At 41.4% G+C, this 14560-nt stretch overlaps 1 protein-coding gene across 3 annotated transcripts in view; it reads right to left on the bottom strand.

Annotated features, from left to right (window-relative positions):
- cdca2 (cell division cycle associated 2) overlaps positions 1-14560 on the bottom strand; it is a 48102-nt gene that overhangs the window by 31574 nt on the left and 1968 nt on the right. For 2 of the 3 annotated variants that reach the window (XM_084307964.1, XM_084307966.1), the window contains exons 5-7: positions 4802-4959; positions 4483-4623; positions 4231-4324 (exon numbers count right to left, since the gene is read on the bottom strand). In XM_084307964.1, the coding sequence (XP_084164090.1) occupies positions 4231-4324; positions 4483-4623; positions 4802-4959 (393 nt within the window). The remainder of the gene's footprint in view (positions 1-4230; positions 4325-4482; positions 4624-4801; positions 4960-14560) is intronic. The other variant, XM_084307965.1, reaches the window with a different exon arrangement.

Genomic DNA, 14560 nt, shown 5'->3' with positions numbered 1-14560 from the left:
AGACTAGAAACTGACCAAGAGCGAGTAGGACTGAGATCACACAGACACTCTCCTCTCATTGAGAGAGAGGGGGGGGGGGGGGGGGGAGAATGCCACATCACCAGTAGCTTCGGCTACCACGAGGATGGTCTTGGCTAACGAACCGGCCTGACCACTATTGGACTGAATAACAAAAGGACGATAGACGAACACACCGAAAGATAATTAGAATAGACTCTTCAAGGACGATACAATTTGATAACATCTGACAACATCTGATTATGAGGTTCTGTTTATAGCAATAAAACAACGCTTTTCCTCATAAGGTATCTCACGGTGTCGAAGTGTCGAATTCTTACGGAGGTGGAGAATTAGTATGGTTTATGGATTGCACTAACGGGGGAGATAAGGATCTTATCTGCCAGTATCTGAGACGTCAGGACCATTAAAAGTACACAACGCAGAGGAATTGGATGGAGGGCCAAACAGACGAAGACATGATACTGGCCAGTTTGATCAGGATCTTACACAATGTACAAATGGGGATGAAGGGACATTTATGCACATGTATTGGGACTGCCCACCAGTTAAGATATTCTGGAAAGATGTGACCCAACAATTATCAAAACTCGTATCTTGGAATATACCTGTACACCCCTCTGTATTACTATTGAATGATGTTTTTGAGTTTGCAGTACATCCACAGCTAAAGAGATTGGTTTTATCGGGTATCACAGTAGCTAAAAAGCTGATCGCATCACGCTGGTTTCAACCGGAAAAAATGTGCCGGAAAGTTTGGTTTCTTACATATCTCGATGTGATTTATCAAGAAATATCTACAGCAAGAATTCTGAGTCTCAATGAATCCAAAATGACAATGTGGTTAGAAGTGGTGGAGAGAATAAAAGCTAGCTTATAATGGTAGTGTCTGGTTAGGAGCGAGGGATAATGGAGGTACTATCCAAAGAGGGGTCCGGGAGGGGGGGGTTCGAGCTGGAGCATATGTGTGTAGGTTTTTAGATAACAGGTATTAGGGGTATATCCTGTATAAGACATTGGTATAAATTGTCATTTCGTTGGATATACACTGTGTATTAATGCTTGTGTATCTTATCGTGTGTTGTCATGTTTGTTTATATGTGTTTAAAATAAAAATAAAAATAAAATAATTTATTTCAAAGAGATGTCCTTTAATTAAAGGTTCATGCTTAAAGGTTATAATTAAAGGTTCATAATATATTAGAGGTGGGCAGATTATTTTTTTTAATCTAGATTAATCTATCTGCAATCCTGGATTTAATCTAGATTAAAATGGCTAAAAAAAGAAAAAGAAAAAAACTGCCGAAGGCATTCAAAATATGTGTGTTCTACCCAAATAATGACCAGAAGTAAGTCCTTACTTTTTCTTTCCTCCTTATGTTTCTCAGGCCAGGTGGCCCATTACACCATGAGCCCATCTCCCGTTTCCAAAATGCATTACAGACTGTTTGAAAAAGCTGTTTTGCTATGATAATTGGTAATGAAATATCAAAATAATGTTCAATAAGATGTACTTGTGTTTAATAAGTTGTTTTATTCAGAAGTTAACACAAATAAATAATATTACCAGTACAGTACAGTATCTAGCACACTCTCAGGAGCAAAACAGAAAGAAGCATTTCAAACTTGAACTATGGAGTTGCTCAGTGGCCAATGGTGTCAGCTGTAGTTGTACTGGGCAGCTCCCAGGTGTGAATGGAACTGTGTGAATGTGAAGCAGGGCGTTCCTGAAAAAGAGCATTTGTGCTCAGCGAACCTACCCTGGGTAAATAAAGGTAAAAAAAAAATTTAATGCGTTAGTTTAATGCGTTAATTATATTATCGCGTGATACTAGTATTGCGTTAACGCAGCACGTTAACGCCGTTAACGTGCTGCGTTAACGCTATACTAGTATCGCGCGATAATATAATTAACGCATTAACTCTTTCAGTGCCACTCACGAGATTTCTCGTGTTTTTTTATAGGTGGTTGCTAGCCACTCACGAGATTTCTCGGATTTTTTTTTTTTTTTTTTTTTTTGTGATCTGAAAAATTATTGCATCACCCGAGCCTACCCGAGTATTGCCGAGCTGCGCCGGTGATCACTGTGGAAAAAAGCGCCCCCTGTCGTCTCCCAGATGACATAAGTGATTTTGGAATGGACTCAATGAAAATGAATGGGGAAAAAAATCCGGTACTCCACATTTTCCAGTTCACTGATCCAGCCGGGGTTACTAGAGTTCATTCTGGAGCCTCAGATCTCCGCGGATCATGGAGAACCACTGTGTCGCGTTGGATCCATACACGTATCGATTTTTTCGAATGGTGATCAGGAATTGGAATATACCAGTTGGATACCATCTGATGTCAGGTAAGGACTCTATGTTATCAGTGGTAGGATAATCAGAGTAATTTTGATGAAGTTATAAGCTGTTTTGTGAAATCTCTTCTTTCGTTTTCACTGTAAAAGTCCGAGAGGAAATCAACAAGGCGATTGTCCGCGCGCGGCCGTAATGTGCGTGCGTGCACGTATAATATTGATCATCTAGCGTTTATTTGAAAGCGATTCATAAAAAGGCCGACGAATATCAACGTTGTGGAATATTCCACTAAAAGACGATTTTCATAGAATGCTCCAGAATGAGTTGTTTTTTATATCAAAACGGGGGCTTTTCTAACTGCTCTGAAACGGCAACGACGCAATAAAAAAACAATCTGCCTTCACAGCACTGTCTGGAACATAGTCTTTGATAATGCGATGGGCAGATTAGACACATAGCCATAATTTAAAACATAGATTAGGCGATATTAACGTTAACATTGGCGCGGATGGTGGCATTCAAGCGGTAAAATGGAAAACCAGGCATGGCATTTAAAGAGTTAAACTAACGCATTACATTTTTTTTTTTACCTTTATTTACCCAGGGTAGGTTCGCTGAGCACAGATGCTCTTTTTCAGGAACGCCCTGCTTCACATTCACACAGTTCCATTCACACCTGGGAGCTGCCCAGTACAACCACAGTTGACACCATTGGCCACTGAGCAACTCCACTGGAGCAGTTGATTCAAGCCATGTCACATAGTTCAAGTTTGAAATGATTCTTTCTGTTTTGCTCCTGAGAGTGTGCTAGATACTGTACTGTACTGGTAATATTATTTATTTGTGTTAACTTCTGAATAAAACAACTTATTAAACACAAGTACATCTTATTGAACATTATTTTGATTTCATTACCAATTATCATAGCAAAACAGCTTTTTCAAACAGTCTGTAATGCATTTTGGAAACGGGAGATGGGCTCATGGTGTAATGGGCCACCTGGCCTGAGAAACATAAGGAGGAAAGAAAAAGTAAGGACTTACTTCTGGTCATTATTTGGGTAGAACACACATATTTTGAATGCCTTCGGCAGTTTTTTTTTTTTTTCTTTTAGCCATTTTAATCTAGATTAATCTAGATTAAATCCAGGATTGCAGATAGATTAATCTAGATTAAAAAAATTAATCTATGCCCACCTCTAATATATATATATTATACTTTTTTCAGGGGGGGGGGGGGGGTCCCGTTAGTGGGGCGGGCCAACCCGCCAAGGCAATGATAGGGGAAACACTGCTGTGAATCGATACCGGTACCTTTTTTTGGTACTTTAGTCTCTAAAAATTTACTTTACCTACCTCAGTTGTGAAAAAAATATCCAAACTTCAAATAACCACACTTTCGACCGTTTTCAGCTTGCCATTGCCCCGACTGCTTTGTTGTTGAATCAAGTCAAATCCTAGGTAAGTGTATATTGTGCGTGTGAACGTTGACATGAAAAAAAAAGTTAAAAATAATAATAAAGTGTAAAAAAATAAATAAATATATATATATATATTTTTTTTTATACCAGTACCGACACCGGTATCTCACGTGAATCGATACTCTGTAGTACCGACGTGTTTCGGTAAGTACCTTTAAAAGTACCGAATTCGGTACCCATCCCTAATGCGAGTATTATTATATACACAGTGGTACAAGTATGAATACACTGTGGTTAATATAACCAATCTAGCCAGTGGTTTAAATAATATAGATATATACAATGTCTTTTTGGTTTTCCCGCGTCAACATACCACTTTGCCATTCTGCCTGCATGTGCAGCCTGGATACCTGTAGTGTGCTTAGGCCTGTGCAGGAAGAAGCATCAAAGCTGCTTCCTCTGGTGCAGACGACAGTGAGCGGCATGTTTACCTGTGGACTTCATCTCCAGCAGGGAGGGCATCAGGCTTGCTGCTGGGTCCTCAGGCTGTGGTTGGCTGGGGCTTTGGAGTTCAAAGGAGCCCTCCTGTGGGGGAACCAAAGAACATCCCTGAGAGAGAGAGAGGATACTGGTGGTGGTGGGAAGAGCACTGCAGAGGCTGGGAGAACTTCACAGGAGGAAGATGATACTGTACCAGGTAAATGATGTGTGTGGTTTAATGTGACCGGGAATGGAAACCTTACCTGCTGCGTCTTGTTGGGCGAGCGGTGTGTAGGAGGAGCGTGCTGCAGTGCACGCAGCGGCGCCGGACGGGACTCAAACCTGAGGGGTGAGAAGAAGAGGAAGGCAGAGCTGTCGTCTCCCCGTGGCTCTTTATCAACCTGCTGATGTCAGTAAAAAGAAGAGTAATGTTGTTTGTAATCAAAATATAGTGACAAACTACACAGGTCAAAAAAATAAAATACACAGATGAGGTTTTATAGATGCAAAAAAATAAACAAACAACATTTTTGCAGAATTATTCATAGTAGAAGCGAAGTCTGGGGGTCAGAGTAAGGCTACCTTCTGAGGAATACAACGGGTGTGTTTGAAGATAGGAGTAGTGGCCTCCTTAATCTCCCCCACGCATTCTATGGGGGAACCGACGCACCGCCTCTTACTGGGTGGGGGTGTCACGTGGAGCGGGCAATTCTCCTTCCCAACATCAAGGCTTCTCCCATCTGAGAGAGAGAGAGAGAGAGAGAGAGAGAGAGAGAGAGAGAGAGAGAGAGAGAGAAAGAACACACACAAATGCAGGTTACATAAAAGTCCAAAGCAAATGGGACTTGGGGATAGCTAAATTAAAAACACTGGAGAATCAAAATATCACGTCCAAAAGAAAACAAACTTACCACCACAACATCGTTGTCAAAAAAGCTCACAGATTTGCATCTAAAAAGGACCATACTAGTCAAGTTGTGTCCGTAGGTATATCTGGTGTGTATTTTAGCTGATATCAGCTTACCTTACTAAATGCCATTCACACCGCCATTGATGTTGAAAAGGGGTGTAAATACTCCCATTTGAGACTTGAAGGCTTCTAGCTAGTCATAGGTCATAGGTCATTCGTCCTTGTGAAAATCATGTCTCCATGTGTGATGATGACAGTCCCCATAGTAGCCATTTCTTTGTATTGAGACTTTTTTTTTTTTTTATATAAACTTGACCACACTGTATAAAGTTATCCATTGTGCCCTCTAGGAAACTTTACAATCGCAAACAAGGGCATTTGGAGTATGTATGGCTTTTAAGGCTGAGCCGATGGAAGAATCGATAAATCGGGACAAAATTATCGATAAATATAAAAATGTTTACATGTGTAAAAAAAAAAATAGTTTAAAATACTTTAAAGAAAAAATTTATTATTTAATGTTACCGTAGTTTGTGTGTCCCATGCACTCAACTGTACAGTAGTTGGCCCACGACACACACTATTGTTAAATACGTTTCTTTTTTACACATGCAAAGAAAATCGACAAGTGGTCTCAGCCTTAACTCATTCAGCGCTGCGGGCCTAGAGCATCTTTGTTCCTACTGTGCCACCGCTCTAAGAGATAGGAACGCGTGGCGGTGTTTGCAGGGCTATATCTATATTCTATATTATAGCTATGGATATAATACTATGGCTCATTTGACATCAACTATCCATCGTTCAATATGTGAAAAAGAATACATTTTTTCATGTATACATTCGTGTGTTATACCCAGGGGTGTAAAGTACTTGAGTAATTGTACTTCGTTACAATACTTAAGTACTGTTTTGGGGGATTTGTACTTTACTCGAGTATTATTAGGTTTGTATACTTTGTACTTTTACTCCATTACATTTCAGAGAAAAAATACATACTTTTTACTCCTTACATTTAAAATGCAGACCTACAAAGTACAAAGTACAAATCTCACAGGTCCAACCATTTAATTAGTATATTTTAATTGTTTATCTGGCCGAACTAACGTTAACGTTATTAATCCTGCGACCGCAGGTAAACAGCCAATCAAATCCCCATCAATGGAAAATGAACCCGCCCATACGGCCATACCCATGCTGATTGGTCCTTGTGCAACACTAGAAAGCAGGGATCTTTGATTAAACACCTGCTATCAGAAGAATAGACAGTCAGATCCGCATTATGCTGTGGTTAATATTGTGATATTATTCAGGGTACTCCAGTATTCTGTCTTCTGTCTGTCTTCAGCATTGTCTATCGCAGATTATACAACGGCATGCAAATTTCTCGATTCTGATTGGCCATTTACACGTCTTTATTGGCAACAATCCACGGTCCAGGGCTCAGGACCCGCCCACAACCGAATCACATATCACTCCCCGGCTCACTCCGGGAGAAAACAAGATCGCGGACAACAAATGGATATGTTGATAGCACCATAACGACTAAATATGAAGCGATTCTGTCAAGGGGAATGTGTTAGTCCTTTAAACAATGTTGGATGATGTAATTGATGGGTCTTGAGTCAATCTAGAACAAAAGAAAAATCGCGGATTGATTGATTGATTAATTGATTGATTTAAATTTCTACTTCCTTCCCACTGACTGCAGCGTTCACTCTCACACTGTCCGACGCTGGCGTACCCACAAACACACACACACACACTGTGACACACACACACACGCACACACACACACTCCTGTCTGCAACAGCGGGGGAGTCAGACTGAGAGAGAAGCAGCGCTGTTTTGAGTGAGCATGGTCTATTGAATTGATTGATTGGTTGATTGCTAATTTTATTACTGTACCCCTGGTTTCCAACTGGTTAAGTTTAGGCTAAAAGAAATAAATAAAAAAATAGGGCGAAGAAAACGTTTTTTTCCTATAGGGCAAAGAAAACGTTGTAATTTGTTTTACCTACTTTATATAGAAGCATCTAAGAATGAAGTTCTATGGAAAGTAGGTCTGCATTCCCTTAACAATTGTGTGTATTGAGCCGTACTGTATTGTACCCATTCTGCATCTGGTAATACAATTTTCAATCAATCATTCCAATAATACACAGTTGGATGTGTTAGTTGGTTGGATGCACTTCAAGCTGCTTCCACATGAGGCAACTTCTCTCAATCATTCCAATAATACACAGTTGGATGTGTTAGTTTGGTTGGATGCACTTCAAGCTGCTTCCACATGGAGGCAACTTGTCTTTTTTGTAGTTGTGGGAACTACTTTTTCTGGCGGATGGTTTTTTCAATAAATCTTCGATTAATGTGTGTTTATTGTATAGAAATAAGGTTGGATGAATCTGGCAGTTGTATAAAAGCTTTACACCACTTGTAGTCGTGATTTGTGACCAATAAACCATGCCTAGGGGGGTCTAACGACCCTCGGCTGCGCCTCGGGCCTAACGACCACCCCTAGGCATGGTTTATTGGTCACAAACCACTCCTGCGCGTGATGTAATGCTTAAACACATTCCATTGTGGGCAGAGTGTATGCTTGGTTTCATTCCAGCCTTGCCTAAACACCAGCTGATGATTTCACTAATTGGCTCACCTCTTCAACTAACTCACCTGGTGCAATGTATAGTTAAAATGAAAACTTGGCCCACGATGGAATGAATTTGAGACCCCTGGTCTATCCCTTTCAAAAAAAAATTACTTTTACTTTTTAGTACTTAAGTACATTTAAAAGTAGGACTTTTTTACTTTTACTCAAGTGTGTTTTTAGCCAGATACTTTGACTTTTACTTGAGTATAATTTCTGGGTACTTTTTACACCCCTGGTTATACCGTGGTGAATATAAGTATAGTTTCAGAGTGATCCTGGCTAATTCCACAAAACGGCGCTATTGACTAGGGGTGGACGGTATGGTCTAAAATTTATATCACGGTATAATTTGAAGCATAATAGACGGTAACGGTATCACGGTATCAGTGTTTCCGTTAGAATAATTTTTTTTGCCTGATAGGCAGGCTATATAAAGAATGACATCCTCAAGGCATGTAGATTTATAATATTTTAACTTAAAACTAGGCTACTTTTGCGTATAAAGTCATTATATTCCAAATAAAATAAGTCCCGAGTCCGTGCTGCTCCCATTGCAAACAGCCGGGCTGGATGCTGGATTTTGCTAGAAGCATATGTAGCTGCAGAGCCAGCGGCGCTTTCAGGTCTGACCTGAAAGCGCCGCTGGCTCTGCGGCTCTGCAGCTGCATGCTATTCGCAAATCCACTGCTGCCGCCGTCCTCCCGGCTGCCTCCCGCTGCAGCCGTCATATCATAACACTACACGCATATCATAATGTTTACAGCAAACTGTAGTTGATCACCAGGTATGTTTTATTAACGTAGAATAATTCATATAAGAAAAACGATAGGGACATCTCTTACCTTTCTCCACTGGTTAAAAATGCCAGGAACTGAAATTGAAACTTGCTGTGCGCCGCAGTGATATGTGTTTATTATGAAATGACAATTGCGTGTTGACACGCCCACTGCGCGAAGCCTCCTAAATAACTTTTTCCAGTTTGCACATATCTATTATCTATGACTAATTCTATCTATTTTTAGGGGCAAATGCGATTGAAATAGTCCGCTGTGGTTACATGACGTCATTGCTATTTTAGAGCTACTCTACCGGTTACAAGGTATAGTCAAAATCCATACCGTAGAGCAAATTAATACCGTTTATACCGTATACCGTTTATACCGTCCACCCCTACTATTGACCAATACGTGAATTTGACTAAAAGCGTTGGTGTTGCTTGCCTGGACACGATTTTTGATGCTTTGATCATCACCAACAGCATACGTTCTGGAGTACGTTACACATGGTCTTTGCGATCGATGTGAAATCATGGTTGGATCTAGGGCTGAACGATTAATCGATTTTAAATCGAAATCACGATTTGGAATGATGTAATTAGCAAATCGCTAAATCTTTTTAAATAAAACGCAATTATTTTATTTTAATTTGTTTATTTATTTAACCAGGAAGTCCCATTGAGATACAAGATCGGTTTGGGAGAGGGAGGTAAGGGGTTTTAGATTGTGTGTTGGGAAGTTTAGACTTCAGAGAGGGAGTAAAGTACAGAAAAAAAGGTACCGTTGGGTACCGGTATCGATTCCCAGGTAAAAAGAAACATTTTCAGGCTCCGTGTCCCGAACAGACCCACCGCGTAGGCCAGATGCAAGCGGCATTTTACAATAAACCTGTGGGGCTGCTTAAAAAAAAGAAAGAAATTATAATCGCAAATTGAATCGCAATCGCAATATCTGTCAGAAAAATCGCAGTTAGATTATTTCCCAAAATCATGCGGATTGATGTCATATAGTCCTTACCTTCACTAGGAGGTACCCCAAAAAGAATGTTCCAATTGTCTGATCACAATTTCCAGTATTGGTGTCCATCTCGTCGCCAACATAATCCACCACAACACATGCATCAGGGGCATTGGACGCGTTTCAATGCCATCAAGTGAACCGCTAGACTCGTCTGACCAAAAAAACTGCGCCCGGAGTGAATTAAACGTAACACCGGGTGTGAAAAAAAGGTTTCGAAGGGTGGGCGATACTGCCACCTACTAGGATGCGGCCGGTATTGCATTCCTTATGGTAACCCCGAGGTCAGTGTGAGAGAAATTAATAAAAATATTGAATAAAAGAAATAACGATGAAAACCCAACTATACTCTGGTCTGGCGCTGAACGGTTGGCAAGTTAACCCGACTTTCCTCGGGTTTGGCGCTGATTGAGTTAATGGCTTTCCTATGTTTATTAGGGATGGGTACCTTTCACATTTGAACCGGTACCGGTACCTGTGAATCGATACCGGTACCCAACGGTACCTTTTTTCGGTACTTTAGTCTCAAGAAATTTAATTTACCTACCTCAGTCGTAAAAAAAAATCCAAACTTCAAATAACTACAATTTTGACAGTTTTCGGCTTGTCATTGCTCCGACTGCTTTGTTGTTGAATCAAGTCAAATCCTAGGTAAGCATATATTGTGCGTGTGAACGTTGACATGAAAAGGGAAAAAAAAAAAAAAAAAAAAAAAACTGTTTCTCACTTGATTCGATACTCGGTAGTACCGACGTGTTTCGGTTCGGTACCTCAAACGTACCGAATTCGGTACCCATCCCTAATGTTTATTGACAATAAAAGGGGATTTCTGAGCAATTTCCAGAACAGAAGTGCTTGCCATCCAATTGCCGAAAAATGCTATTCTTATGCCAGAGACACACCAGATGTCAAAGCACCATTCTCGTGAAAAAACAGGAGTCTGGCTGTTCACACCAGAAGCCATTTCTCCATGCCGGTCAACAAGAAGATTTTGCTCCTCTGTGTCAATCATATGTAGAGGCCCCCCGACGACTCGCGGAGAAAATAGACCCGATGTCGAAACTATGGCTGAAGACCGCGAGCCGGCAACAGAGCTCTGAACGGTAGTCTGTTAACTGGTTCGGGGCCAACCACGTATATACTGTATACGTGTTTGGGAGCCGACCTTTGACGGCCAACCACGTATATATACGTGTTAAACTAGTTTTTGCTTTTATTCCATTTTAATATCCCGGATGTTGTCACGGAGGTGTATTTTGGCTGGAAAAGGCATATTTGGACTCCGAAAGTGCAGTACCGGCCAGATCCTGGTATTGGCGCTAGGGATGGAAATTAAATTTCCATCCCTAGCAATTAGAAATTAAATTTCTTGAGACCAAAGTACAGAAAAAAGGTACAGTTGGGTACCGGTATCGATTCACAGGTACCGGTACCGTATCGGTTCAAATGTGAAAGGTACCCATCCCTAATTGGCGCTGTCTCGAGAATGCAGTTTCCCCTGTTGCAGACCGGATGTCACCTTTTTTTTCCCGCTCCGGGTGGACTTTTCTTATTAGTCTAAAGCTATGGCTTTACCAGATCACCTGGAATACTTTTTGTGACGCCAAATTCAGTATGCAGTAAAGGAATATAGCATCAGCCAATGGACATATCGATCTACCAGATGGCGATCAAATAACTGGGAAATTATTTTTGGAATCCAACCGGCCACAGGTAAGAGCGATTTGACGTCAATTTCAGCCTGATCGGGCCTTGTTCTCATAGCCATCCACCCGGTCAGCGTATCTTGTTGCAATAACGAATGCCGTTATTGGTAATCAATAATCAGAAACGACTCCCCCCCCCCTTTCATGCATTCATGGTGGAACATGATACCGATCATATGCATTTTGATTTTTAACTCTAGCTTGTGTAGGGCCGCAACGCCAATCGATTTAACGTTATTAGCTTAGCGCCCTATAACTAGCGTTGCAGGAATTATACCAGACCATTCCGATATAACGTTCACATTCATGACGCTATAAAACAGGAACGTATTGATGAAAAACTTATTTCTTTATGGCATATTGAAGGGAAGGTTTATACTGTCAATTGACAATGGACACCTAGCAATAATATAAAATATAGATTTAGCTCTACAAACAACCTCACGCACAGTGAAACAATAGGCGTGTTCGAGATTGGCGAGGCAGACGCGGATCTGCGCAGTTTTTACTACGGCCTCGCTAAGCGCGTTGCATGACGGTTAGAATGTTGTCCGACTTGCTCTGGAAATCTGACGAGGCGAGGCGCGGAACTCTCATGGAAGCGAGCCACGCTCAGCCTTCAGAGCGAGGCGCCACAGTACCTCTCACCCGACTGCTCCACGCAAATCCATGATGGGGAACAACTTGCTATCGTTGCGCAAAGCGACCATTGGCTCAGAAAAGTTGTCACCTGGTTGTCACCACCAGCCACGCCCACAAGAGGAAGTTATGAGCCTTCGATTAATCCTGATTCTCCCACACCCTAACCCACACACTCCCATGCAATTTTATCCTGCCCTCTGTCTAGGGCTGACCCCTATTAATCGATTAGTCGACTAATCGGTCGAAAGGGGCCGTAGTCGACTGGCCAACCTCTTAGTCGAATATAATAAAAAAAATAATAAAAAAATTGTATCATTCTTTCCAAAAGAAAAGAGGCCTAGAAGCGTGGCTAACGCTAATGGCACACATACCAGAGGCTAACTGCCTACGAAAACAGGCACAGAGGCACTGAAAGAGGATTTCACCCATCTAATGAACACACTAGACTAGACAAATATCAAGATGTATCCATCAGTGGACCAATTGCATGCTTTTGCAGAGGACAAGAAGCCTTCAGTCGACTCCTTCAGACATTAAGCACCCCCCAGAGCCCAAATGGAATGATAAAAAAGTTAAAAAATATATATATATATATTATACTTTTTTTTTTAAGTCGACCAATAGTCGACTAACGGCACATTTTGGCCAATCCTAGTCGACCATCCAAATACTTAGTCGGGGACAGCCCTACCTCTGTCCCTGGTGTGCTATACTGTACTTTGTGCTGCCCTATCCGCTTGTCCTATTTTTTTAATGTACTGTCCTGTCCTGTTGTGCCTTTTCGTATTTTATAGGACATTGATTTTATGCTTTGACTGTACTGTACAGCACTTTGGTTGGCTCTCAAGCTTTTAAATGTGCTCTATAAATAAATTACTTGACTTGATTGATTGAAAACTTTATTAACCGATTGCAGAATGGGTACAATACAGTACGGTCCCGTCTATCCCCTCTATCAGATTTATTATTATTATTGGATACAGGAGTTTGGGTACCAAGAGCTTCTTCAAGTCGATTCTACAGACTGACTGTTTCTATCATCGGAATTAAATAATTATAATGATAATAAATACGACAATTACGTTTTGCATTTATAGTCATGACTCAATGAGCAATCGGAGCATTACCGCTCGTATGTACAGTACTTCTCTAAGCAGTCTGGCTCACAGAAAGATAACTGACTAGAATAGATTAACGAACTCCATATAAATCTATAGTTCATTAACGATGCAGCAGCTGATACTGTATACACACACACATACACTGCTGAATAATTCTGTTTTGCCTCTATACTGTATATATAATTCTGTTTTGCCTCAATATACAATATATTATATAATATATATAATATATTGATGCAAAACAGATTATTCAGCAGTGTGTCGTGTGTGTGCCCGCGCTGCGGTTGGCAGGAGCGCGCAACAAGATGGTATATAAATATGGTATATTAATACAGTCTAGTGTGCTGTGTGATGACAATACATTTGAATCGAATTGTGCACGCGGCCCTCGAGTCGCATTATAATGAGCTGGACAGGTGTGTGTGTGGTAACGTGAACGCGTATCTGCCATGCGAGACTAGGCGAGAGGCTGTCGTTAAATCTGAAGTGTCCGACGTTCTGACTCCTCCCCCGGCTGCACTCGGCTACTCTAGTCTACTTTCGAGGCGAGCCGAAATCAATCTCGAACACGCCTATTGTAATGAAAAGCTGGCCTCCTAGAGTGGGCCCCGTCTAATCCCAATGGCCCCGAATGTGTTAACATGGACAACGAAAGGCAACTGGCTGCTCTTCGACATCCTATGTGTCACTACGAGCATTACAGAAATCTCCAAATCTCAAATGTTTTTGATACCAAATCACAGCATGGGTTTTTCTATTGTGTTCGTCAAGGTCTTGGTGTCTTAATGTGGTACTTGTGGAGGGATTTTTGACACGTCTATGAATTCCCAAGTGGTCAAAAATGGTTAAATTTTGCACCAAATCTGTAACCAATGGTATCAACCAATAAATTGCTGCAACAACTTGAGCATGGGAACAACTTATGAGACAATTGAGCATGGGAACGACTTATGAGACATAATTGAGCATGGGAATAGCCATCATAATGTTCTAAGCCCTTATACACTATACATTTTCAAACCGAAGTGATTTTTTTTTGGGCTCTATGTATTTTTCACTCATCCCAATTTAGTCGTCATGTACCTGGGGAGGGTGTAGAACTACCACATGCCTGCTCCGATACATGTGGAGTCGCCAGCCGCTTCTTTTCACCTGACAGCGAGGAGTTTCACTGGGGGAACGTAACGTGTGTGGAGATTCGCGCTATTCCCCATTTCCCCCCAGATCTCCTCCCTGCTGAACAGGTGCCCCGACTGACCAGTAGGAGTCGCAGTTTACAACGACCAGGACACATCCCACCGGCTTCCCAACCGCTAACACTGTCAATTGTGTTAGTAGGGACGACTGACCAAGCCGGAGGTACCGCTGACGGCTGGATTCGATCCCAGAGTCTCTGCTGTGGCGAGTGCTTAGTCCACTGCTCTATCCAGCAACCCTTTATTATAGATTTATGACCAGAAAATACACAGTGCTGAGCTGCATTTCAAATTAATCTTCAGGTTCCCAGCTTTCAGATGACATA

Source organism: Notolepis coatsorum (assembly GCF_963971535.1).
Source record: "Notolepis coatsorum genome assembly, chromosome: 2".
Classification (NCBI taxonomy): Eukaryota; Metazoa; Chordata; class Actinopteri; order Aulopiformes; family Paralepididae; genus Notolepis; species Notolepis coatsorum.
Note: the sequence above shows the minus strand (reverse complement) of the source record. Positions and strands in the feature narration are given on the sequence as shown.